The sequence below is a fragment of the Bombus pascuorum genome, chromosome 11 (assembly GCF_905332965.1).
Source record: "Bombus pascuorum chromosome 11, iyBomPasc1.1, whole genome shotgun sequence".
NCBI lineage: Eukaryota > Metazoa > Arthropoda > Insecta > Hymenoptera > Apidae > Bombus > Bombus pascuorum.
The window spans coordinates 6169876-6196719 of NC_083498.1; the positions used below are offsets into that span (position 1 = coordinate 6169876).

At 39.2% G+C, this 26844-nt stretch overlaps 3 protein-coding genes and 1 non-coding gene across 5 annotated transcripts in view; all 4 read right to left on the reverse strand.

Annotated features, from left to right (window-relative positions):
* Positions 1-926, reverse strand: part of LOC132912030 (colorectal mutant cancer protein) — a 59346-nt gene extending 58420 nt beyond the window's left edge. The window contains exons 1-2 of one of the 2 annotated variants that reach the window (XM_060969123.1): positions 381-926; positions 77-275 (exon numbers count right to left, since the gene is read on the reverse strand). In XM_060969123.1, the coding sequence (XP_060825106.1) occupies positions 77-186 (110 nt within the window). In that variant the 5' untranslated portion in view covers positions 187-275; positions 381-926. Of the gene's footprint in view, positions 1-76 lie in introns of both variants that reach the window. The other variant, XM_060969122.1, reaches the window with a different exon arrangement.
* A 178-nt stretch (positions 927-1104) lies between these two features.
* On the reverse strand, positions 1105-4351 carry LOC132912032 (uncharacterized). Its single transcript, XM_060969127.1, has 4 exons — positions 4031-4351; positions 3175-3520; positions 1830-2570; positions 1105-1504 (listed from the first exon to the last, which is right to left on the reverse strand). The coding sequence occupies exons 2-4, from the start codon at positions 3516-3518 to the stop codon at positions 1234-1236; spliced, it is 1356 nt and encodes a 451-aa protein (XP_060825110.1). The 5' UTR covers positions 3519-3520; positions 4031-4351; the 3' UTR covers positions 1105-1233.
* Positions 4352-5501: 1150 nt separating this feature from the next.
* LOC132912031 (uncharacterized) lies at positions 5502-26493 on the reverse strand. Its single transcript, XM_060969126.1, has 9 exons — positions 26289-26493; positions 21811-21922; positions 17793-17846; positions 16544-16603; positions 12844-12988; positions 11721-11857; positions 7176-7678; positions 6525-6858; positions 5502-6036 (listed from the first exon to the last, which is right to left on the reverse strand). Exons 1-9 carry the CDS (start codon positions 26337-26339, stop codon positions 5624-5626), a joined length of 1809 nt encoding a protein of 602 aa, XP_060825109.1. The 5' UTR covers positions 26340-26493; the 3' UTR covers positions 5502-5623.
* Positions 17616-17688, reverse strand: Trnak-uuu (transfer RNA lysine (anticodon UUU)). The gene has a single exon. It is a non-coding gene; the product is annotated as a tRNA-Lys (tRNA).
* Positions 26494-26844: the final 351 nt, after the last annotated feature.

Genomic DNA, 26844 nt, shown 5'->3' on the forward strand with positions numbered 1-26844 from the left:
TAGATTATTTCATGTTCCGCGGTCTTATGATTTAAAAGACAGAGTATTATAATTTATGCAAATTGTTTCGGCTCACCTGTCGATAAAACCATCTCCGTCGCCGTCGCATGCTTGGAACAGCTTCCTGACGCGTTCCTCGTCGCAGATGGAGCCTGCTTCACTTTCAGCATCCGCGGTTTGTGACATCTTCACTTTACCTCTTGTTTATCCATTGTAACTAACTATTGGCGCACTATCCAGCTGCTTCGTGTCCATCTTTCTTCAACTGCTCTTCCCTGTCACGTTCAAAAGGTGATGGTCACCTCTATACCGCTGTTCAATTTTCCTTCTAGCTGCCCCGTTACATACTTCAAAACTCGATTCACGCATCGATCACGCACCGATGGTCCGAAGTTCTCGATAACGTTCTCAGGTTCCTCAACTTGCGTCAAATACGTAGGACCAACACGGTGGATCGTTAAGTCACGTGTTGCATCGCGATCTCTCGTTAATCGATCCCGAGATGTAAACTCGAACCGTCGACCGCCTCCGCGATTACGTTCGGAGAAAAGGTCTACGAACCTCGGTGGAAGCAACAGCTATTTTTAGACCGCTTAAAATACGTAGATTCCCTTGTTCCACAAGATTTTGTTGATACATAGTGCATAAACAGATCGACTAGATAAGCCATTCTCTCGCGAATGTATTTTCAGCGCACGAATTTTACGAAGATTTTACAACGCGAAGTCATGTGGGCGTTCGTCTTGTCACTAGATCGTCAAAAAGGGTGAGACAGTTGCGTTTTTTCCGGTGTGGCTGTGCACGCACGAGAACCTGTGTCCGCCGTTTCCAGTGTCACCGAGTCACTAACCCTAACCTCAAAACCGGACCCGAGACTCACCCACCCTCGCGAGCCGTACAGCGGCAATAAAAACTATCGATTGAGCGTTCCGCGGTCAAAAAACTTTGACATCTCGCGCCATCTTGAAATTTTCGAGCACGACGAAAACAAAGATGGCGGTCGCCGAACCGCGAGCCGGCAAGCGGAATATTCGAGTTCCATCGTCAGATGTCGCCACTAGAGGCGCCAAATTTATCGCTTCTAAATACGTAAGTCATATGAAATATTGAAAATAAATTATCTTTATTATCAGTATCGTTGAACAAAAATACAACTAAAATGTTTTGTACATATAATGGTAACTTAAGTATATTAGTTGTGGATATTAATACGTATTGGTACGATAATTTTGTTTAGGATTTTAGCTTCTCAGCCAGGGTAGGCACAAGTTTTTTCAGTTTGCCAGCGTCGTGACTGAAAGCCCACATTATACATCGAGTATGTTCTTCGCTTGGAAAACCACGAAGTTCTTCGTCTGTCTCGAACCATTGAATATTCTTTTCTTTGATTCGATCTACTAGACTTCGTAAATTTTTATTCCTCTCTATGTCCCAAGTAACACTCGAGTCTGGAACTTGAACGTTCCTTAGCTTCTTGTAATCTCCCTCCACTTCCTCATACGCTCTGTAGGATACACCGAAGAATGTTGCAATATATATTTTTACCATAAATAATATTCTATTCCCTAATAATAACGATATAGGATATATTAATAATAATTAGATTACAGATATTTACGCATATTCATATTTTTATGAATATAATGGAATTTGGAATTGTTTTATCTATTAAGTATAATAAAAAGTACTATACCTTTTATACTTTTTATACATTTCTTTATATTACATGCATTCTGTGTATTTTTGCATCCTTTTCCCATAAACGCGTACAAATCCGTAGTCTAACAATAATTATACATGTATGTATACATAATAAGAAATGTACTTACTTAAGAAATCCATTGTCTTCGATTTTGTATCTGTCGGCCAACGGCTTGAAGGCTTGCACCAAGTCAATGGGTAAATAATTGAAGTTCTCCTTAGCTCGGCCATTCACGTTATAATCCGTGATCCAATTCTCGAACACTTCCACGGCTTCCTTCATGTTCTTGATCTTTTGCTCGTCCTTTGTGCACGATATCACCCGCTCAGCCCTTTTCACCAGGCCAGTGATCGCATGATACTGATAACTTACGTCCCTGCCCTCCAACGATTCTATACTCAGCAAAGCTTTCTCCTTATCTTTGAAACTGAGTCCGCTTTCCTCCTTGTCAGTCTTCTCTTCTTCAGATGAATGTTTCGCTACCTTTTTTTTCGGTTCGTTGTCCTCCTCCTCTTCATTGCTGGACGAACTGCTGTATCTTCTTTTCACGCTTTTACCCTTGTCATTTTTATCAACCTCCATGTCTTCGTTATTCTCAGATGGAAACTTTTCTTCCACCTGGGTCATGAGTTTCTTCAACTTGGTCGGTTCTGGACTATAGCCCAGCAGGATGCATTGAACGTGTTCCTTGGTTGGGAGTCCCCGGAAGAGACCCACATCGGTCTCGTACCATTGCATGTGCTTCTGTTTGATTTTATCGATAATCTCCTTCAACCTTCGATTCCTTTCGATGTCCCAAGTGGTCTCTCCGCTTGGAATTTTAACAGCACGCAGACCTTTGTAATCGCCTTTCTCCTTCTTGTACGCGCTGAAAAATCAGAAACGCGTGAAATACTTACAGGAATAGATCTATACTGAATACCTAGGTAATGAATGAATCAGAAAAATATTTAAGTAAACGTAAGTAAATGGTCACGTGTGACATTGACATTAAACTAAAGAAACACACCAATGACCCCTTCCTTGGATCATACTTGGTCACAATAATTTACTTTACGATACTTAATGTTAAAACATACACATATTTTATTTTTGTTAATATTGCATGGTTTACGCGATAAAATTGATCATTAATTATTTTCACTGCGTCAAATGTAAAACGCTAAACAAACTAAAAGATACTTTAAAAATAAGCATTCTATTGCAACGGTGCCAGTAGTAAACAAGAAGGTAGTAAACAACGTAATAAAACTGAAAACTGCTAATATTCGGTACCTTCAACTACACCTAGATTCTGGTGTAATTGAATTGGTGTAAAATCAATTGGAACCACGTTGAAACAAAGCTACACCTGAATCAAATTAATTTTCGAGAACTAATTCGTATTGCGCTAAGTAAAAAAATAATCGGTCATTCAATTTGAAAAGACTCGCTGAAAGAACTATACTTGCGAAGAAAATGTTGATATTTACTTGTAGAATTCCTCCTCCAGAACATCGTACTCTTTGGCAAGATTCCTGAAGCCTTTTATAGTCTCGATTGGCAAATAAGCAAGGTTTTCTTTGCTGCGATTGTTCTCCTTGTAATCAGTCAACCAATCCTCGAACACTTTCAAAGCCTCACGAAGATTGGCCAGCTTCTCCTCGTCTCTGGTGATCTGCAGCGTCCGTTTCGAGCGACTCACGAAACTAGAGATCACGTGGTACTGATAACTGATATCACGACCTTCCAAAGCCTTCAGCGTGTCCAAGGCTTTCTGCTTGTCCTTGAAACCCATCGCAGACTCTTCCGGTTCCGTGGATTTGCTTCGGCCCATTGCTGAAAATCGACACGTTCATCGTCCTCTATATACGTACGTATAATTGAGCGAGATCGCGTGCAACGCGTGGCAGGCACGTGAGACGCGACGCAAATTCACGCGATCGATTGAACGGTATGGCCAATCATTAGGTATGGCAAACAGAGGCGGAGAAACACTCGACGGGAGTCTGACGCCAGCATGTCAGTTTTATCGTTGACGTAATTACTGGTTTATGGAAGGATCAATACAAGCCGGACGATGGTCGAAATTGTATATTTGTGCAAATTGCAATTTGAACGCCGCGGTTTTTTCTCGATCCAAATAGCAGCGTCGAAATAGCACCGCTTAGAAAATAACTGGCATATTGTCGAGAATATTCGATAAAAAATAACGCGATAAGAAAACTTCGCGGTTTTCGTCGATCCAAATAACAGGATGGAAACAGCGACGGTTAGAGAATAGATCACGTATGATCGATAATATCAGATAAAAGATAACGAGATAAGAAAACTTGGACAGACACTTACCAAAACTATGCAGACAATATGAATTTCCTTTGGTGTGCAATTAATCTGATCGGATCACTGACACTGCTCCTAACACGAAGATAGATCGTATCACGTAGTAGTTGCAAGAAACCGAATGGACTTTTAGATTCTAACGTTGAAACTGCGCGACTGACAGTGGCAGACAGATTTACCGGGACCCGGCTTCGGTCGGCGATGTTCACCAACGATACAACTGCTCACGGATAAAGAAGGATAGACGATTTGCGAGTCAGCGGAAAAGAGAGGGGCCGACATAAACATATCTACTATGTGTCACAGCCCGAAATACGCAGCCGACCTCAGTCCGTAGTCTTTGGTTTGCGTCACTAACTGCTAATACGACGGCGAAAAGAAGGATCGACATGGAAAGTCTCTGCGCACGATCACGTACGATTCGTCTGTGTGTAACTCATGCTCGCATAACCGTTTACACTTCTACTAATTCGCATATCGAGCATTCCACCGTATTTACTTTCAGTAAGACGACGGTGATTTCTTGCGCATCTTTCTCGATGACACAAGAAGATAAACTTGTTAATGACGCTGTTTAGGAACTTTGGATACACAGACTGCGTTTTTACGTTTCGATAGATTTATTTGGTATTTACAGAAGTTACAGTATCCTGGTGAACTACTCGGACACGCGCAATGTAACAACGATCACAAGCGATTGGATCTGCCGAGCTAAAGGGTTTTTAGTCGATCTGAACCATCATACATACACCTTCGAATTTCGCTATTTACAAGATTCGTGGTACGCGCGATTCGAGTCTCGATTCTGAAATACGTTTGTCAATGGTCGCGTAATGAGTCGATATTGAGCGTCTATTTTTAGGAGAATCAGTTCTATTTTTCTCCGATATTGCTATTAATTCTTGGTTAATTTAAGACATCGTAGCATATTGTTACCAAGTTTTGTTTGACCATATGACACGTACATCGATAGATCGTTTTAGGCATTGATTTTTATAAATTCAAATTACAGTGTCTTATACCGAAATATGTATATGTAACCTTAAGAAAAATGTATCGTACACTCAACTTCATTTTCACCTTTCCTTTAACAAGAAATTCGGTAAGTTTTTGTTAGTCAACCAATGGAAAATTTGTGCTTTAAGAGGTTGAACTAAAATATAGTATCAACTATTGCGTATATACGTATATACGTATTAGCGTAACTATTGCTACTAATTGTTGTTTAAATTAAGACATTTAGCGATATTGTAAGTAATTCTTGTTTAAATTAAGACATCGTGCGTTATTGCTACCTATCCTTGTTTAAATTAACATCGTACAACATTATTATTTAATCGTTTAAGTCAAGTTACCGTGCGATGTTGCAACTAATTTCTGTATAAATTAAGACACTGCACGACCATGGACGAACGCTGCTTGACATTCAAACCGTGCGTTCCATTAACACCTACACGTTATACTTAAGCCACCTATACAATCGTATAACGTGTAAGCACGTAGTACGGGGTAATCTATGACTAGAGATTTTCTCGAGAGTCAATTCTCGATGCGTATGACTTTCCGTCTTCCGATAAAGTTGTGACTGTTGAGAGAGATTCAGCAGACGCAGCTCCCTACGCCGAGGCAGGCGTACGAAGTTTGCTCGATCTTCGAGCTGGTGGTGGTAGCGTCTAGCAAGGTTGGTTGGGAAAGCGTTGGAGCAGCCGGTAATTGCGTTCTCTGCACGCCATCGTACAAAATCGATGACGCCTCTCGTTCTCTGCTGATACCTTCTGTTTCCTGTGCGTACGGAATTCTCGCGAGCTCTTGGCTCCTCGATTCTGTCGGAGCATCGTGGGACGACAAGCGACCGTAGTTTAGGAAGGTCTCTGTGTAGCTCGAGGGCGGATGGTGGTGACTTCCGTTGTACTCATGCGAGTAATGGGGATGGTATCTGTTCGATGGTGCCTTGAAACCCTCGTTGCCACCGAGGTACTGGTGCAGATGATGCAAACTGGATGGCCCATACACTGTTGATCCCAAATTGAATTTTACAGATTGATCGTTCTTTGCAATTTTTATGACTACAATGGTGTTTGTTTAAATTCTAGTAGAGACCTTTTTCTTTTTCATTAATCGCTAGACGACGTTCTAAAAAATTATCGCGTATAACGTACATTGCTATTTCATATAATGTCTTGTAAAATTAGGAAACTGTGTATAATATGATAGTGCGTCACGTTTCATCCGTAGGTGAATGGACTAAGAATTGTTTAATTTACTACTTAGTGTCTAGAGCTCGGTAATTGAATCAACGTAATATGTGTGTCAGTTCCAACGAATGTGATATGCCTTTTGGTATACTATCTTTTGAATGAACTGTTTTGTGCAAAAGATGACCACATCATTGCCAGATATAATTTAAAGCGTATATTAGATGGTAATCTGCTTGCAAACTGTTTGTAAATGATAGTGTAGACTCGATATTAATTACGATGTATATATATAAACTACTGACCTGCTGCGGTATTCGAGTACATGGCAAGAACTGCATCACCGTAGCCATTGGTGGGATGTTTTGCTAAATCAGAAACGTCGTTCGTAGATGATATCTTGCTAGATATCGATTGGCTTCGAACGCCGTTTTGTACTTCGCTGGGGAGACCAGCCGATCCTGCGGAGCCGTAGGCCATGTTGAAAAGTGCTTCCGGGTCGCACACGAACTTATACACGTATCTCTCTCCAGCCACCTTTTGCATTATCCCTTTCTCGTAATAGTACCTCAATGACCTGCTTAATTTATCGTAATTCATTGCCGGTCGATTCTTTTGAACTCCCCATCTTCGAGCTACCTGAAGAAAATTAAATATATCACTTTACCGTTTGATACTTAAGCGAGACGCCCTTTGTGATTAGACTGTTGATATTATTACCTCAAAAAATTGATAAGAAACTGAACGATGCAAAATTGTGCAGAATTCACACATAGAAAATACTAAAAAAAGAAGAAAGTGAATATCGAATACCGAGGAAAATACTCGAAAGAAAAATACACGTTACGTCTAATAGACAAATAAATCTAAATACACTTAGGTTTCATATTTTTTGGGCAATGATCGTAAAAATATAAATTGAGGAGCATTACATTTATAATAACAATGCAATCTACCTCTTCCGGTTCGATTAGCTTGAATTCCATTCCACGACCAGTCCATGCAATGCAAGGTGCGTTCGCAGGATCGTCTAACAAAGTGACTAAAAACTGCCATAATTGAAGAGAACCTCTTCGTTGCTGTTGATAACCAACAGACATTTCGCTCCAAGGTGACACTCCCGTCGCCGAGGATGGCCTCTTGCTAGTATACTCTGTGTTCCACGAGCTAGGAGATCCTTTCTTTTGATAACAATTACTCTGTCTCTCCCACGATGGATTTCTGCTTTCTAATTGAACTCCCAGCTCGGTCCACGTGGGCGTCACGCTTCTCTTACCGTACACTTCCGAGCTCCAATTCTCCTGTCGTGGAAAGAAAGCTTCGCCAGGAGCTGGAATCGTCGATTGCCATTGAGAAGCTGCGGAGGAAGTGCTGGCTGGTCGACTAGGCGATGGCGAACCTCTGGTGTTTCTCGTTCCGCTTCCGTATTGCTGCTGTTGCTGGTAGACCATGCTGTTGCCTGTGTGAATTTACATCATCGAGTTAAAGAGACTTTTAGGTTTCCGTATTCCAAAATTTATCATTCTCGTTTTGGAAAACAAAAAACAAGGGTTTTGATGTTTTAGGAAATTGTTTAACATTTAACTTGTTAAGTTGAAAGAGAAATATATTGTTATAATTTATATCGATAGATGTTCATACGGAAATATATTAATTTATATGTTAACTGATGCGATTTTAAGGTATTCTAATGAAAATTTGAATTTTAATTTGTAGTTTATAATGATAAGGCTCAACCTAATCGAAGAATGTGAGGTATTCCAATTCATATGGTATCGCAACGAGTAATCGTATATACCAGTGACAATTTTTTCATATTTTCATCTTCAATATATCCTTTAACGTTAGAAAAATACAATTTCGAGGATGGATGAAAAAACGGAACAGTTTCTAATTTCGTTTCGTAAAAATTCGTTTCATACCACAGTCGAGATTTCGTATGCATTTCGATCTTCGGACGTTTCGTTCGTCGGAACGATAGTTCATCGAAGCACGCTGACAATATCCAGCGTAAACATAATCTACGGTGGAAGAAGAATGACTGTTTAAGGACGAAATGGACAAGAGAAGATTCTCGGATGCACGAGAAAGAACGAAACGCAAGCAACGTATTAGCGATTGCACTCACGCGCGGTTGCCGGTGAAGTGCTCGTCACACAAATATCGGCAGGAAATTGGTTGATATTCAAAGCCCACGGGGTTGTCGGGATGGCGGAGCTCGCGGATAGCGGCACCGCCTGAAATACCGCGTAGAGCTCGCGCGATATGTATATTAATCGGGTGCTCTCCTCACAGGGAGCATCCACCACCGCCGGCATCCCGCTGATGCCGTGGTCCCTCGAGCCGAAAAAGCTATTCTCGAACCATAATCCGGTTACGTTCCAAGTCGTGTACCGGGAATATTGAAAAATTGAGAACCCTCTTGCCGATACCGAGCCGGAACGCGACGCTGCCAGCCGTGATGCAGTCCATCTTTTTGCTCGTCGATTAAAAAACCTCTACCTTCGTTCGTTCGTGGAAAAAGAAATGTACTAACTTCGCAGGATGTGCAACGTATGTACATGGAATATTCTATTCGATAGGGCTTGCGGTTGGAAATCAAGGTATACACCGTGTACCCGATATTAATGGGAAATCTCAGTCATCGAGGTGAAATTAAGAGGAGGAAGGGCCGGGAAAGTTAATCGTGTCGGCAAGTTAGCTTTAGCTTCCTAGCTGGCAAACGTCGGTCGGATCCCGATCTCGTGTAGACGAGACAGACAGGAATCGCGGGGAGGAGGGTTGAAAGCTACGGGCCAATCTGGCACTCTCTCTCTCCGAAGGGGGGCGAAAGGGGTTGACCTCAACGTGCAAGCGAGGGCAGAGGCTTTGCGGGTAGTTTTAGATTAAAATTAATCGCGAGCTGATGAAACCGGTGGCGATGTACCAAACAGGAAAAGGGTTGAAGCCGGGACTGGTCAGGGGCGGTGCGCAGAAGGGTTGCACGGAAAAGAGGACGGCCTCCACTCGTCCACTCTCAGACGAGGAGCTTCGGTTCTTTCCTCTCTTTCCCTTCTTCCATCTCTCATTTACTCTCGCCATCTCTTGTTTCCCTTCCACTCTCTCGCTCATTCTCCCTCTTCTCTTCTCATTTTCTTCTCCATCCTTGTCTTTATCCTGCTATCTCTGTCTCCCTGAACCCCGAATTCCGGAGTAGAGGCTGGTTAATAATGCAAGGTCCATTTTCCACCCACCTGACGCGCTGAAATGACCTTCTTCGCTTTCTGCTCATTCACAGGAGGCAGATCCTGCATGGGATCGAATCGTTTCGCAACGACTGTTTATTCATGCATATCGTTTACGTTTAACTCTAAGTTGTTGGATAGAGGAGTATAGAATATAGGAGGACCGACTATAATCCTCGTGAGCCAGGTACTAGTATTAATTAGCGAAATGGTGACCAATCTGCCTCACCCATTAACAGGTTATTACTATTCCACCCGCTATATTGGTCAACGACTGGTCGATTTAGTGGACTAGGGAGACAGAAACGTTTAACATGCTCCCTTGACAGTCTGCATAAACGATCATCGGTCGTTTCGATGAAATTTTCAAAAAATAGTATTTTTTTTAAAGATTAAATTTAATTTAAAGGGACAAGCGACGATTGTGAAACGAGTTTCGTCAATGGCAACTGACCATTTTATTATCAGATTTCCGAGGTACGTAATACTGTTTCAGGAATTAAATTCATTGAAGAAGCGGAGCACGCGTTTGCGTTCGTTTCACGAGTGAGAACGCACTGAAACTATACGTGTCAGGGTGTATCAATATCGATAGGTATGGTCTTATTATTAACCTAAACTGCGTGTAAATAATTGAAACGGCTTAATGGGAGGGAGAATTACGCGAAGAGACGTAGTAGAAGCATAATTCCCGGGTGACTTGGAAGTAAATGGGTATACGCGCACGGTGTCGGCCAACGAATATAGCAGCGGAGTTCCTAAAGGATTCGTTTGGTGTACGTGCGTGAATAAAGGAAGACTAATCGGTCTGATTACAAAGCATGAGCTTGCAAACCCTTCGTCGGCTCTACCTTTTACGTTATACGTAGATTGCATAGCCTCGAAGACTATTAAGCAATGCTCTATAAATCTAACGTGAAACTTTCCTTTGAAAGCTTCGAGAATTTTATCAAGCTGATCACCGAGCCTTGAAAAGTATTTTTCATTGAAAACTCTGCAATATCAACTGTATCCTGAATGCAAGAGAAAGCTTTCGCGACTTGCAATCTCCCTCGGGAGAGAATTCTATGCTCTTTCCTTCGTTTAGCAGCTTTCGCTGGATTCTACGAAGCGCTCCTCCGTAGCTTTCGAGTTGAAAGCATTCTTCAATTATTCACTTACGTATACTTAGTCACGCGTGAGCGAGTCCAGTGTACCAGCGACGAACTTCGTCAGGGATTATTAAGGAATTTCGCATTAAAACGTCGCTGAAAATTTATTAGCCGACTTCCGTACGAATCGTTTGACCCAGAATCAAAATCGTTCCCTCTACACTCTAAACGAAATCAATCCGTTGTGACTCTCAAATTAAATATAAGAACAAAGTATGACGAGATACGATCGACATGATCATGCTAATGCAATTTCAAAATGATTTTGCATAACACAGATAATAGAATTACGAAAGATGTCTACGTACAAGTGATCGAGTACTTTTGCATTACGTCAAATAGATTAAATTATTGTTATACATACACGATCGTTTATATGTATATCGAGTGACAACTGATTTATTACTACACCGTATGGAAGAATACCTTTGTATTCGTGATAAGGCAAAGCGTTTGGAATCTGCTTAAATCACTTGTGCGCTCATCATTTGTAATTTAAGGAAAAAATTCAAGCTGTTTGTCAAAATAACGAAGACGTTAAAGCAGTGCACGCATGCTGGAGAAAATATGAGCTGTAATGAAGACAAAGGCGGTAATCGTAAGTTATTAACACGTTTGTTTGTAAAACGTTAGTAACTCTTGTTCGAACATTTCGCTATTTGATAGAAACTTACGGGCTTTTCGAACCTAATAGAACTTTCTTACGTCTTTCTATTTTTCTAAAAAACCAAGAAATATCGGAAGTTTTGAATGATCCTAATTGGATGAACAGGGATTGTAATGATAATGAAGAGGGAGATAAAATATAAGACGATGAATTTCGGGTCGCCAAGGCGCTCTAAAAACAGAGACCGGAAGAGCAACTCGAGCTAGAGCTCGATTAATGGATGGAACACCGAGTACTTCCCTCGTGCTCCAGTTATTTATGGGATCTATAGGGTAGTAAAGCGCCACGTGGATCTATTGTCAAGAGATTTGTCACGGTGCACGTTCGAAAAGAGGGTATCATCGGTTCGGAAATCTCGTTGTACCAAACAGCTCCTGAGAGCCAGCTAAGAATATTATCTATCGAATTGTACGCGTCTATTGTACGTTCCATTTGTCCAACAAATCATAGATTTCTTACTATTTCGAGTATCCTGAGCTGTTGATGTGGGGATGCTCGTCACGGAAATCGGCTCCCCATATCCTCTGTCCGTTGGTTCTTCCTTCACCGCTACGTTCTTCGTGGCCTCGCTTGTTCTCGAGCTCATCTTAGTATTTCTATACACGAACAAATACAAACGATTCTGAATTTTCAATTCATAAACAATTCACGCATCAATTTCTTAATTTTTGTAAACTGAATTTTCAATTCATAAACAATTTACGCATCAATTTCTTAATTTTTGTAAACTGAATTTTCAATTCATAAACAATTTACGCATCAATTTCTTAATTTTTGTAAACTGAATTTTCAATTCATAAACAATTTACGCATCAATTTCTTAATTTTTGTAAACTGAATTTTCAATTCATAAACAATTTACGCATCAATTTCTTAATTTTTGTAAACTGAATTTTCAATTCATAAACAATTTACGCATCAATTTCTTAATTTTTGTAAACTGAATTTTCAATTCATAAACAATTTACGCATCAATTTCTTAATTTTTGTAAACTGAATTTTCAATTCATAAACAATTTACGCATCAATTTCTTAATTTTTGTAAACTGAATTTTCAATTCATAAACAATTTACGCATCAATTCCTTAATTTTTGTAAATAGAAATATTCCGAATACATATCTATGCGAGTACATATCTTCATAGATGATTAAAAAATAATTATAGATAACTAGAGATAAGAAAAGAAATGTAATGCAAGTAGAAAATTGTTTGACGCATTGAATATCATAGTGTATTTTGGGTATTTTATATAGATACATTCAGCTAGGCCAGGTATTAGAATGTCTACCGTATAAGAATAACATGTGTATTTGGTGCAAGCTTCTTACTTTCGTTACTTTTATTACGCATCTATTCGTTTGCTTCATAAATTGTACATACAACGTAAAGTCTTAAAAATTTCTCAATTTCATGAGAAACGTGCAGCGAATAGATGTTTTAATATTTACGAATGGCAGTGTATCTTTGCATACTGCGTATGCATGCTCCATGCATTTCCGTGCTTCCAGATTGCCCATAGATGTATAAAAAGCAGCAGGTTATTTAAAATTTTCATTGTTGGATATATTTGTTCTCCTTACCCGAAGCAATTACTGCGATTCTCCGGATCGAGATCGAGGAACGTGCTACCTTGCGAATGTGCATGGTTCATTGGCGTTTGATACTGTGAATAATTAGTATCATCGATTCTTCTACAATTCGCTGATTCCTGTTTGACATTGGCGTCTGTAAAAACCAGTATACCGTATACTGTAACATTTTAGCGATCGAACGCTGAACATTAGTCAAAAACGATCGATATCATCATTTCTTAAAATTATCCTTTACATTACTTGTTGCTCTATCTTTAAACAAACAAACAATTAGCGCTATATAACGCGGTATAACGTGTTAAAATTCTAATTATACTTCGAAAGTGAAAGTCGAATTACATGTTGAATTTTTATATACTTCGATCGGTATCAACGTTAAATTTTATCCTACGAAATTGCAAGAATGTAAAACTGTACGTTAACCAGAAGCAGCAAGGGTGAATAGACATTTAGATGCAAAAAATGTCTTTGGGGAGGGATAGAGTCACGGATGTACAGACGAACGGTCAATGATTTTAACGATCGAACGAGGATCGTTTCTTGGGACGAAGATCGGCAGGGCGAGGATATAAAGGCGCGTGTCGTTGCGGAAGCAAAGGCGCATCGTTGCAACGGCACGTGGGGATAGGTTCGCTTCCTAATGGGGCTACCGACGATTTTACGCGGCCGGGGGTGCGCCCTCGATAAATCAAACAGGCTCTGGCCGTGGGAAGCATAAGTCAGAGGCCTCGGGCAATCATTGTATTTGCAAACATCGGAAGTTTACTCGCTGAGAGAACAGCCGCGCCGACCCTACGGTACGAAAAAATCGTACGGTTTCACGTGGAACTTATGAACATCTCGTTTCGCGGCGGAAAACAATGTTTACACGACGAGAAATAATGTTGGATAACAGCCAGTTGCAATCGAAGAATATAAAGATGCAAAACACATGAGAAGATGACTTTTGTCATTTTTCTCACATTTATGTCATTCGATAGCTTAAAGAAATTAGTGGTACTTTAATGTGGAATGTTTGAAAAAGGGAAAATAGCCTGACAGATTCGAAAATGTCTCTTGAAAATACAGAGACTCGTAAAAGTATCGCAATACTTGTTGACACTCTTATGAGCATATTATAGGTGCTGTACAAATTTCTCCATTTCGAAGTCTCATCGTTACTGTCACAAGATGACACAAGAATATATTTAACCACAGGACCAAACGCAAACATAGCTTTTACGTGCAACTGGTTGGCAACATATCGAATTTAAAAACTGCTCTACAGAAGAGTTTTTACAATCGTATTTTTCACCTGTAATCTTCGATCGGATAACTACAAAACAATTCTATTTTTCAGCCTGATCTTTTTTCCATAAAGTAACCAACTCTCCATGTATCCCTGTTTATGACGATTATTCATTCCGTTCCAAATGAAGCTAAATCTATCGTTTAACGATAACAACGTGAACAACCTCATCTCATTCAACGTTGAATATTGACCCAGAGAGAGAGAGAGAGAGAGAGAGAGAGAAAGAAATACGGACAGTCTTTTTTCCAACTTTACACTGATATAACGGGCGTAACAACATCCGGTAAACAAAGCCTGGAATAAAAGTTTATTGGCAAATCGTGCCCGCCCATCAGCCTGTGTACCTCGAACAGGGTTCCCTCTGATTGTTTGCATACGTATTACGTGTGCAAATGAACGAGCTGAATCTCGCGCGAGTCCAGCAACGGATAAAATTAACAGGTGAAGAGCAAATTTGATATACAGCATCGTACGGGAGGCTGCCAGGTTGCAATTGTGCAAATTACGGTGGAAATTGAACGAGTCGAGTTGCCAAGTGTATCGAGCACGATATAGAGAACGATATAGCGATCGTATGCAATACGAAATTTTCTTTATCGAGTTAACACACGCACGATAGGAGAACACGTGTATGCATGCAAGTATATAGACATTATCCGCCATTCCCTCTGGCCGTTTGCTCGCCGATTCGACGCGTCTCGAAATATTTGCCAGATTTTCCAACGCGTACACATACGGATGGAGCCTGGGAATTTTCTTAAGAATTTCACGATAACCGAACGAATCGGATGATTCTGAAAAACTTAATGAAAATTTCGAAGTGATATATTTTTATTAGAAATTTATGAAACTAAAACTATGTGCCTTCGCGGTGGCTGCTCCGAAAAATTTATTTTCCATCACGAATTATTTAAGGTAGTTTTCACAGATGCCTAGGTTATTGAATTTTCTATCATTGGACCGCGGATTTTTATGAAAAAATGCATAGAATATTCAAAATAGGATACTTGTAGTAATTAATAAACGAAACGTGTGCCTATTTCAGTTCCATTCTTTTTTCGTTATGTTCGTAAAAATGTGAAATCGTTTAAAATTCCAAAGTACACTTCGCGAAAAAATTTCATAAAGACCAAAAACGCAACGAACTTCCGAGCAACCCAATAAGATGAAGAGGAAGCTCCTTTTTTTACGTACGATATTAAAACAGCTTTGATAAACGGCGCGGTTGTGTAGAGAGACGCTAATCAGCCAGAGGTTGAAGAAAGGGGAGAAAAGAAGCCTTTAAGACTTAATATAAAGTGCTTCCTCGTGTAATGCGATATCGATAATCGACGGCAGTTTTCTGCCCACTCTATCTTGCTGCTTTAAAAACACTGGCCTCAGGCGATTTATCGGCTTTTTTTAATATCCTCGTCAATATTTCCCCTCTGAAAAAATTTCATTGTCAACGAACGAAGATTGCAAAATCTTCAATATGATTTTCAAGATATTTTGTAATAATTAGACTGCGGATTTTTATGCATTTACCGTAACTAATTAAGCATTTATATATTTGGACATCATCCTATAGAAACTTATATACGTATAGGTAAGAGCGAAACAAATAATGGCACAATTTTTCAACAAAATTTATAATAAAATATTATACGCCATTGGAAAGTTATTTATTTCCAGACTGGCTACATAGTCTCCGAGATACAGGTGAGATAAGGAAAACTCTTCCAAGCTTATATTGTGATTAATTCAAGCAATGATCATTAATTGAAACTACTGGAAACATCGGTTAATCGAGTTTCAAAAATTTTATTTTATAAGAAGATGATAAGTATGACGCGTTACTTTTGACCATTCGTTTCTCATTGATTTATACTATATTTTATTAACGTTCGCGTACCCTCGCTACAAATCGGTAAAAACATTCAGATTCTTAGCGGGGGCAGTATGGAAAATATATAAAATACGCAGATTAGGGTACTCGTTACAATATTCAATAGGTGAAACAAATTTGTTCTTAAATTGCATCTCTTCGGTTACATTCACAAAAATTTGTCTCTGCATAAATATCCGCAGTCTAATAATAATGTTTCGATACTTTATGATTAGAGGTTTGCCATAAACGCGAGTCGCGAAATTGCAAGAGTCGTGAGATCGCAAATTTGTAGTTTCCTATTCGTGTAAATTGTATCGAGCTACTTTCTAAATTGACACTTGAATTGCATATGCGATACATTTCCGTGCAGCTTCCGTTTCGATCGAGATTGACTTCCTTCGTGTTACGCGGTTCGTCAAGCATTTGACACGATTGGAACATAGCACGTAATTAGGTGAATCTCGGGAAATCGCGAGTTGCCTCGGCTGATCGAAGATGTTAGAGGAATAAATTTCTGTCACACTAACTTGTCATCCGATGGAACTCTGGCACGTACTGCTCGCTGTCCTCCGTTTCGCAGCTGCTGCCTGTAACATAATAATTTGCAAATTTATCATTAAGAAACGATCGTTCGAGTGAGAAAATCGCAAAAACTGCAACTGAAATAGCGTTATTCGATACTAAATTGCTGCATAATTTCTGTCAGCCTGTTCGTTCGTACGGAACAGTTCCCCGAGTCAAACACTTCGACTGTACGTCGTTTCTTTGAAAAGTAATTTCCAAATTATCCGAGATACTTTCTCAGCAAATATTTATTATTCCAGATTTATAGGAATTATCAGTTTTAAAATTCAAGAATTCTTAGAATGGAGCCGTTAATAGCTTATTTACAGATTTTACAGATTATTTTATTTACAGATTTTTAAAAATAATTTATGTATTAAAAACTTGACCGAGTCATTGGCAGATAATAAAATATAGCGTGAATGTATCTCTTGGACTGTTTTTCCTCGAATAATATAACGAAATCAATAAGAGAATAATTAATACTCTGGCGGATAAAACTTGAATGCAAGCTAATATTAATAGGAGAGAAAGATCATCGTAAGATGTAAAATAATGGTTCGCTAGGATCGCCTGGTGGGTAACTAGAAGCTCTACTGACAGTGGCAGAAGGTCCCCTCGTTATCGTGATTATTACACTGCACCCATCGTGCATTACATTACAGTTTGTCAAAGTAATCAAAATTAATGTTCCGAATAGTCAGGCCACTGCGTCTAATCATCTTCGTGGAAGATTTACGAACTGTTCGATAAATGGATAGTTTCCCCGTTCATTTTGCAAGGAATAACGTTTATAAGAATTTTACCGTGGGTTTTTAGTTTGCAGAAACTCTAGGCTGTTCTACTGAAAGGAAAGTGGAACGGAAGCCGAGCATTTCAAAGCGGCTGTACTCGTCTTTGCCTTTATAATTCAATCAAGTTAATGGAACCTATTATAACGATTTCACTGTGAATGAAACGATAAAATAATTTTTATATTTTTAGAACATTGCTGGATAATATTGATTGATTTGATGGTAAAATAAAAAATAAATCCGCCCGAACAGGGACTCGAACCCTGGACCCTCAGATTAAAAGTCTGATGCTCTACCGACTGAGCTATCCAGGCAGTTGATACTTCAGCCCTTAATAATTTTAGAAGACTGCATTTATTTATAGTAGAATTTTTCGTCTTTTATATTTCTGATAGAAGTTATTTATAACAAAACTTACCATCTTGAAGCCATGGCTCTTGTCTGTATTCCTGTGTGGGGTATATTTCATTCTCTGAAATCAAGTTTTACATTGATTTTTTAAGTGACTGTTTTTTCAAAACGTAACAGTATTATTGCAAATTCTTTATTTTCTAAGAGCAACAAGATTTTAATTTTATAAATTAATATTTTACTTGAATAAATAGAATATTTAAAATATTCTACTAATTTCTTATCTACAGCGTTACAAAGATAGCCTACGTTTATATAGGTCAATCGATAAGAAATTACGAAAAGTATGCTATATTGTTATTCTATACTGACAGAGATGCGACAAGATCTAAACGTTATCTTTCTTATTTCATACATTTACTTTAGGAGTCAAGCGAGGAATTACTTGGTCGTATAATGATTTATGGTTACTCGGGGATAATCCCAGCCCGAAATTAATGCCTCACATATTCTACCGTATTACTTCGTCAAATCCAATGAACGTCCATTATCGTCAAAAATAATACGAGCATTTTAGATGACAATTATTCGAACAATGTACAATGCTCAAAACATCCGTGTCACTTTGATTTTTATGCTCGGTACTTATATTTGTATTTTTTTTTTTTACAATTATGTAAAAGTACGAACACCATATCCATTAAGCCTATAAAATTTAATTATTTCTATTTATTTTTGACTCACAAGAAAAGGTCAGGGTTAATTCCGCTCCGATTTAAATGGAACTTTATAGGCTTGAAGAACTGCCAAAGATAATAGATACTTTGTTTTTAACTGCAGTGACACAGGTTTAAAGGGTGTGAAATTACCCGTCGAAATCCGGTCCCTGAAGAGCTAACTCAGAAACCGTTACTGATAAAAGAAAATCTATCTTCCGAACCTCGACCGAGACTTTTACCCAAACCTTTGACCAGCCCTTCTTTGTTGGATATATCCAAATTTATTGCTGTGTTCTCTAAGATACATACATTATGCCTTTACTAAAGGTTTAAATTTTTGTATTGCTGCTAATTGATGCCAGAAAGATGGATTGTTCCAGAGGATACTGGATAATATAGGAATTGCAAAATATAAAATTACCTTTCAGTCATCCTTCCGCAAGGATAATCAAACGAGTTAAGCGTATATTCTTTGGGGTGTAAAACGATTTCTGGATAATTACGTCATGATGAAACACGATGTCTGAGCTGTAATAAGATTCGGCGAAAGAGCCATAAGACGGAACAAAGACTGAATGTTGGGGGATGAATCAGTAGTAAAAACAACCCCTTTCAATGCAGGCATGTACATAAGAATGCGGCAGAGATGTATGTTACGTGGGGTCTGTTTAATGGGCCTCTAGGATTCGCCACGGGTAGCCACTTGTCAGTAACCTTGTTTTGTTCATAGTCACAATCCCGTCTGACGAATCGAATTTACTTGGCTTTGTAGCTCGTGGGTAATAACGCGTTTTGTCGCGAGTTGTAATACGTACGATCCAAAATTTGAGAGACCCATCGAGAAATGGTAGACTCGAGCTTGGATACTTATAGACGCAAGATAATATCATTAAGATATATTCTGCCACTTAGAAATTTTAAGACTTCTATCTTTAATAAATCTTTGCTATTTTTATCGTAGATTGTGAATTTTAAATTGCAATATATTATATATAGTATATTTTCTTTGTTATAAAAAATGTCCTTCTCTGTCTCCCTCCTTATTACGTTTGAGATTCACGACAAGGGTGGTTTCGTAGATGACGTAAATTTTTATCCGTATCGATTGCCTTATTTAGATACCGGCAAGTTAATTACGCATTCTCTTTCTTTTATTTCTTGATTTCGTTTGTCGACATCCGTAAGAAGAAATAAAATAAATTTTATAAGTTTGCGTCGTATTTTAAGTCACTCTAATAGCTACGCTATCGTCAGCGGAATATTCCTGTCGCAATTCTGCTTCCATTTCTCGCGAGGAGAAGAACCGTTCGAGTCTCGAAAACGAGAGGAGAAAGCTAGAAGGTTCGTTCTTTCGTGTCGACGTTTCAATATATTTCTTCGCGACGAATCGTCGCCGAAAAGTGGATGGGGAGGCTGGGTAGGGCGTAACGTGATTACGATAGAGAAATTGCAGCATTATAGGCAGTGATTGAGTTAGGTGGAGGCGGACCATCCTGACTGGTGGTTCACACCACGGCATGCCAATGTTAGATATAAAGTGTCAATCACTGTGCCCAGACGCTGCTAGGGTGGTTACGAATCCTATGGGGGTACGACTGGCTTCAACTACCCCATGGGGCTCTTTGCGGCGATAACACGTTGCTTATTGAATTCGTCCTGAGGCTTCCCGTCGTGGTGTCACGTTTCTAGGTCAAGGCTGCAAGTAAAACTACCGACACCGGAGGGATTAATTGACCATTGGTCCAAATTTCACTCGTCCTCTTCATTAGGTCATCGAACAAATTGATACGACTCTGTAGTCATACGTTTCTATTAATTTCAGATCTTAATTTACATTTTCGCGATCACTTAGAAATTTGTAGAAGCGTATACGAAACCGTGTGTAATTATTATGTAACGGTGTAGATAATCATGTTATCGACGACGAAGTAATTTTCTGTATTTGTTAAGAGAACAAGATCAACCTTATGGCCACGGCTTTTTTCTTTCTGCCCCAACGTAGGTATAAAAAAATTAGTGATAACTAGAATGGAGATTTTTTCCATATATTTATACGAAATTTAAAGGTCCACAAAATGCATATCATACAAAAATACTGTATATAAAGCATCCAAAATAGAGTTCCCGCTATAGTTTCTAATACATAAAACAAATCTCTATCTAAATCGCAACTATAAAAATGTAAATTTGTATAAAAATTCGCAGTTCAGTCGTAACTGTATTTTCCTCCAAAGCGTCAAGTCGTATGTAACACAGAACAAAGAACGTCGATTCATTACAATTCCTATGTTAATCGATCTGTATTGCCCTAACAAACAAAGTCTAGAAATCGTCAGCCCCTTGAAATGCTTTCTACCGTTTCGTGCGGCCTTAAAACGTAATTGCACCGTAGAAAATAATATCATCCCTGATCCGACTATATAAAGATATTGACTCGACTGCCTGTCGGTGACAGGCTCTCTTCAGGGGGTGGTTCCCCCTTTGCCCCGTTGTACACAGTTCGCGAACATCCTGCACGTGCTTCGGGCCGCGCTACGCTTTCTTGCTTGCGTGGATCTCCTTCGTGTACAGTGTACGTGTACGTGTTTGCACGAAGACGCAGTCGAGACTCCATGTCAAGACGGAGGCCCCGTGTTCCCGAGCAACATCGTATCAAAGAGCTTCAAAATCGTCGAGCGGGGGATGGTGACCCGTACGGACCGCCCTCGACTTTCTCGTCTCTCGATTTCGTTCAGGAAAAGTCTCATTGAATAATTCGAAACTGATCGAAATATCGAACGACTTCTATTCGCTATAGCGTTTGATGTCTTCTTTATGTTTCATGCGATTTGATATAGTGGGTGGAAACGATATATAGTAAGATAGTAAAATCGATCAGGAGTAAAAATTTACAAGTTTCGATAATCAAAACAAGACAAATAAGACAGATAGGTAGAAGGTAGATTCATTAGAACACATATTCACTACATTGGGTAAGTTTTATTTGGTATTTTACGTTATAAGCAACGTATGATGCCAATGAAATAACAGATTTATAATAAAGTAACTAGGAAATATAAAAGCAGTGAATTCTTATTAAATATCGTACTTGTGACCGGCAAGTATAATGTTAACTCAATTCCTCGTTTGCAGTATATCTAACGAAAGTCTTCCTAAGAGAGGAGGATGGTTTTTTTATCTGATTTATACATAGAATATGAATTGATACCTTCTCGTTTCTAACTTTTAAAAATTCGATGTAGTTTCCTGCAGTCGTAGAAAATACGTACGGCTCTGAGTACGGTTAGATCAATTAGTGACCCTACTTAGTGCTTCACTTTACGACCTTGCTATATCGCTCCCACCTAAAATACATGTTCAACTTACCAGGGTGCAACTTCTCCTCGGTACTTGGTTGTGTCACGGAGTAGTTACTGGGACAGTAACCTGTGGTAACTGTTTGAAGTGGCTCATTCAGCCTGTTGAATTCTTCGTTTGGCTGAAAAGATAGATATCTGTGTTAAAATAGCGCTTTGTAGTAGCGAACGTTCGTTTCTATACGAAGTAGTATTAATCGAGTATTTCTCTTGTGATCCTTAAATATTCTCTTCGTTCAATTTCCAGTAGCTATTATTTCATTCTTTGTTAAACTGTAAAACGAAGACAGCGATCTTTATGTACGTACGTACTTGGTTTCAATCGTAGTTTAATATTTCCACATTTTATCGTAGAAAGCCAGCGTTCTGCATTTTAATTTCATCATTTCAAATATCGTCGGGAGTGAAAAGACTTTCTCGTTTGCGAGCGTTCTATCGGGCGAGGAAAAAAGACGAAGACAATCAACGCAGAACTGATGTAAAATTGCAAGAAGAAAGGAAAGAGAACGAAGCGATTTGGAGCAGAAAGGAATAGCGAGGAACGAGATTTTAAGTAAAGTAGTGTATAGCGGGCACAATGAGAAAGAGGAAGAGAGAGTGAGAACGTGCGAGAGAAGAGGCAAGGAGGACATCCGGTGAACGATTGGATGGTTTCCTCCTTGCGGAGCAATCTAGTGGTAAAGCCGGTTACCGGTTTTGGAAATTCCAATAACGCCGTGTCGCCGTCTGCTTTTCCTTTATAAAGTTTCACTGCGGTCTCTCAGCCGATCGCTTACACTTTAACATCGAAAGACATCGTACTTGGTTTTAAGAAAACTTTAAACATGCTCAGTATCTTCTTCAATCTTTTTATTAACTTTGTTGCAGCCCTCAGATTTTTCTGTCTCAATCTTACTCTTGTTTCAACAAATAAAGGGACTTTCAACGTCTTAAGACATTTTTTAATATAAGATCAAAGTAAGAAATCATGTACATCGATTCTTTCATATTTTAACCAAATTTAGAAGATATAAATTTAAGAATGAAAAACTTGATTGAAAGGGAAATGATTTAAAGAACGTAATAGAGTTAACAGGATACCTTTTTAGGTACCTTCCCGTTAATTTTTGAAATATATCTAATCGCATAGATTCACGATAAAAATATATCGTTGATGATAAACGTAATAATAAAATAATCGCTTTATCGCTAAATTATCCATCATTTTTCTTTTATAGTTAATTCGACAGGATATTATCATTTATAGAGACATAATCAACTTCCTCTTTCACAGTTTCATAGGTTAGTCTTACGTTCATTGCCTCGTCCCTTGGATTTTCCTCTGATTGCAATTAATAGTCATTTATAATTAGTCGCCGTGATGGTTCAGCACTTGTAATCCACAAGCTGTACCCTCTAATATAAATTTTAATTACATTCCCCGATATTACGTTCAATCTTTAATCCCGCCAACCCGATATCAAATGGTATTTAGCGGCACGACAGCGTTAAATAAGGGATAAAGAATGTATCGTGCGGTTTTATGCGTAGCCCATCCATCCTTATCAAATTTGACCAAATTTTCTTGTTCGAAAAGTACGTAACATATTTGACAGTGAATTGTATTCGAAAAGGAATATTTACTAAACATTTTTGCCAAGTACGTGGATATGATGTAATTATTTAGACGCTAGTTGGAATATTACACTATAGCATAATACCATAATTATTTAATTCGTGTTCTTGTAAACTTTTTTCTGATATCGATTTGAAGAAGCCTACTTGATCCATAACATCAAAAGAAACAGGTCATATATTATTCCATAAAATGTTACTTCTACTTTTCTTTGTGTAAAACCTACGTTTATTAATAATAATTAATAAAAAAATTTCTCCACAGTAAAAGACATTCGATCCTTAAAAGATTGAATCCTTTTTATTTTATAATCTTTCCGAACAACCCAATATATTTACATATTCTCGATCTCCGTCTTATTTTGAGTCATGAAATTTCCCTATCTTGACAATATGCGCGTTTTACAGATCCTCCAATGCTACTATAGCCGATCAGGAGTTAATCGAGTGCATTCACGATGCAATGACTCGTAAGGAAAACGTGCAAACACGGTCGCGTGTCGTTTAACTTTTTCCGTAGGTCTACCTTTCTTCACCATTCCTCCCCCTGACCTTTCCCATCGGAAACGCGTCTCCGTGTAAAAGACGCGCTTGTAAGTGGATCGTTTGGGGTACGTGTGTCATGTACGAACAAACGCACTCGTACGTTTGTATCTAGTGAAAACGAGATACCCATGAATCGTGGGGAACGCCCCATCGTTCCTGATGATGCTGCGAGGGGTCGTCACCCCAATTCCCTTCGTACACCACCCTCGTAATTGCGCACTTCGGTTCGGTTTATAATAAAGTCATCGAGCAGACAACACGTTCCAAACGGACTCCCCTTTCTATCAGCGGATCTTGTCGATTTCGTTCATCGATTTGTGTAAAAACCGAAAAGGTTCTTATGAGATTTGATACACCGGTTTGGGCGAGGATCGTTGGATTACGGCGTGAAACTTTGATTTGATGAAGTACAGAGTGTATTCTTTGGACGTAGCAAGGATGAAAGTAAGATTTTCACTTCATTAAAGATCGTCCAATTTCAACAAAGAGTCGTCGTCCAATTTGATCAATTAGGAGAAGCAAAAGGCGTTGCCACTTTGACGAGAAAACCTCGCCCTTTTTTCTTTCCGTCGCTTTCTTCGACGAGGGTGCGAAGACAATGATGGTTTCTAAGGACAGAATACGAACAATACCGCGGATGACAGCGGGACTCGCAATTACAATGTGTCGCCGACGGAGTCTATCTACTAATTGCTCTCTCGATACACGCATTGACTTTCCGTTTTTCCTAAGAAGAAAACAATTCATTCGTGTATCTTTGTACTTCTCAATGCAATCCACGAATATTATCCATAATATTATGCAATCCCGTGGTTTATGGTTGTAATGTTAGACTATGGTTACACTGCGTGTGTATCCTGACGAACTATCGTTCCGGCGAATGAAACATCTGACATTTAGTTGCTTTAACGTAATCATCCTAATAACAGTTCGGCAGAATACGCATCCGCTGTAATCATAGCCTCATGCAATCCCAGAATACTATCTTCGTATTCTTTGACAGAACAAAAGTATCTCGTATCATCGTTAAATCGCGGGTTTATAGGAAATTAGAAAATGCAAAATTACATAGAACACATATAGTACGGAAAAAAATATCCAAAGAGTAGTGCCGTCTATAATATTTGGTAGATAAACCAATTTTCTACCAAGATTCTACTTTTCAACTGATATTCTCAAAAATATGAATTTGCATTAGAATCTGCAATCTAATCATCATCGAAACGTCCCAGGTAAATTCACATGGTGGTAAATGCACCCCGTTGAAGAAGAGGCTTTTAATCATGGGAAACTCGAGTGTCAGCATATGTTACTTATACAGAGGAGTAAATTAACCGGCGGATCCGTGCAGCGGGGCTGGTGTGTGGGAATCGAGTGATTTTTAGAATCAACAAACATAAATCAAGTGTTTCCGCGAGCGAGTCACGTCGTCTCTCCCTTCGTTCTTACGAAGGGTGTCCGACGACCACCCACGGCTCACCGGTGTCATAGTCACGGTGGTAGCCCCGTACACGGGGGTATCCCGCACCGGAGAGACCAGGAGGGATGAATGGTGGCGACAATTACGTGTTTAGGGGGCACAAAGGGGTGGCACCCGTGGGACGATCCATCGGAGCGTGGTGGCGCGTGCCAAGGCAATTCGACACTCGAGGCTCATCGCGCGAGTACGATGCATTATGCGTTCATTGACTTTGACTATGCTCACTGTCCACGCTTATGACTCCATTGTATCACCATGGGGAGAAAACCGGAAATGGGAGTCACGTTGATCAAGTTGTTGTCTATCTGGTCGACTTCTTAACTTTTATGATGGACAAACACTAACTGTATCTCGTAATTATTAGGTTGTTTATGGTGTTGTTTAAATATGTAATGATGGATACAACAGAGCGATGAAACATTGATGGGCTTGAAGTATACTTCGGTAACAGAAGAGTTTCACGTATAAAGTGGATTGCTAATAATTATCATTATTCTTACACTTGGCAAGTAAAGTATTGTTTCTTCATAGACATAGAAGAGCAATTATTGCATTGTTTGATTGAAGTAGCACCTGCTTGTGTATATCTGCCAGTCAGACACGCGGGTCTTAGGATTACCAGTGTAATTATTGTATTGTATGATATAAATAGTATTCGTTCGTGTGGTTTAGATGCGCTCATATCTTAAAGTTATCAATGCGATTATTGCACTGTCTAATCGAAGTTGTATTTGCCTGTGTAGGTTAAATACGCGTATTTATTATTATCTAATGAATGTATCAAAATTCTTATGTACAGTAAAACTACGGAACAATAACGTAGCACCATTCTATATCTTTTATCTTACCAGCCTAGCCAAATCTGTAGTCGTGGCTGGTGTTTCTTGATCCTGATTCATACTTGTTAGCCAACTCCTCTTCTGATTCCTTTTTGTTGAAGAAAAACGTTCGTCACCAGATTCCACGAAAATGACACGGGTAAAAGTATTGATAAACGAACAGATCACACGAACTGTCGCGTAATTTTAAAGCCACGTTGCTGCACCGTCAAGATCAAAGATAGGACTGAGACGAGTGATTTGATCTCGCTGAACAGTGAAAAGACAGGGTGTATGCATCGGGGGTTGTGTCTACGGTACGTCTACGCCCACAACGTGGTATAGAAATCAGCCCTGCGCGAGCTACTCTGACTAGGGATTGCTTCCAACCCCTGCTTGGTAGGCGGGGCCTCGAAATCATTGGTAACCTTCTCTTATACCAGGAAGCTTTGTGCTTCGATAACACCTACAAGAACACCTCTCTTCGTTGGGATTCTTTGCTTTCGTAACTCTGTGATATTGCATGTTCTGAATGGCATTTCTGTGGGTACCGACTTTTACAAAAGGATTCGAATTTCTTTTTAAT

Coding starts and splice junctions, on each gene's coding strand:
- LOC132912032 (XM_060969127.1), bottom strand. CDS start 3,518: ATGGGCCGAAGCAAATCCACGGAACCGGAAGAGTCTGCGATGGGTTTC. Junction 2,571..3,174: donor CTGGAGGAGGAATTCTACAA/GTAAATATCAAC, acceptor CTGATTTTTCAG/CGCGTACAAGAAGGAGAAAG. Junction 1,505..1,829: donor GAAGACAATGGATTTCTTAA/GTAAGTACATTT, acceptor TGTATCCTACAG/AGCGTATGAGGAAGTGGAGG.
- LOC132912031 (XM_060969126.1), bottom strand. CDS start 26,339: ATGAATCAGGATCAAGAAACACCAGCCACGACTACAGATTTGGCTAGG. Junction 21,923..26,288: donor CTACAGATTTGGCTAGGCTG/GTAAGATAAAAG, acceptor CTATCTTTTCAG/CCAAACGAAGAATTCAACAG. Junction 6,037..6,524: donor GTACTCGAATACCGCAGCAG/GTCAGTAGTTTA, acceptor TGGGATCAACAG/TGTATGGGCCATCCAGTTTG.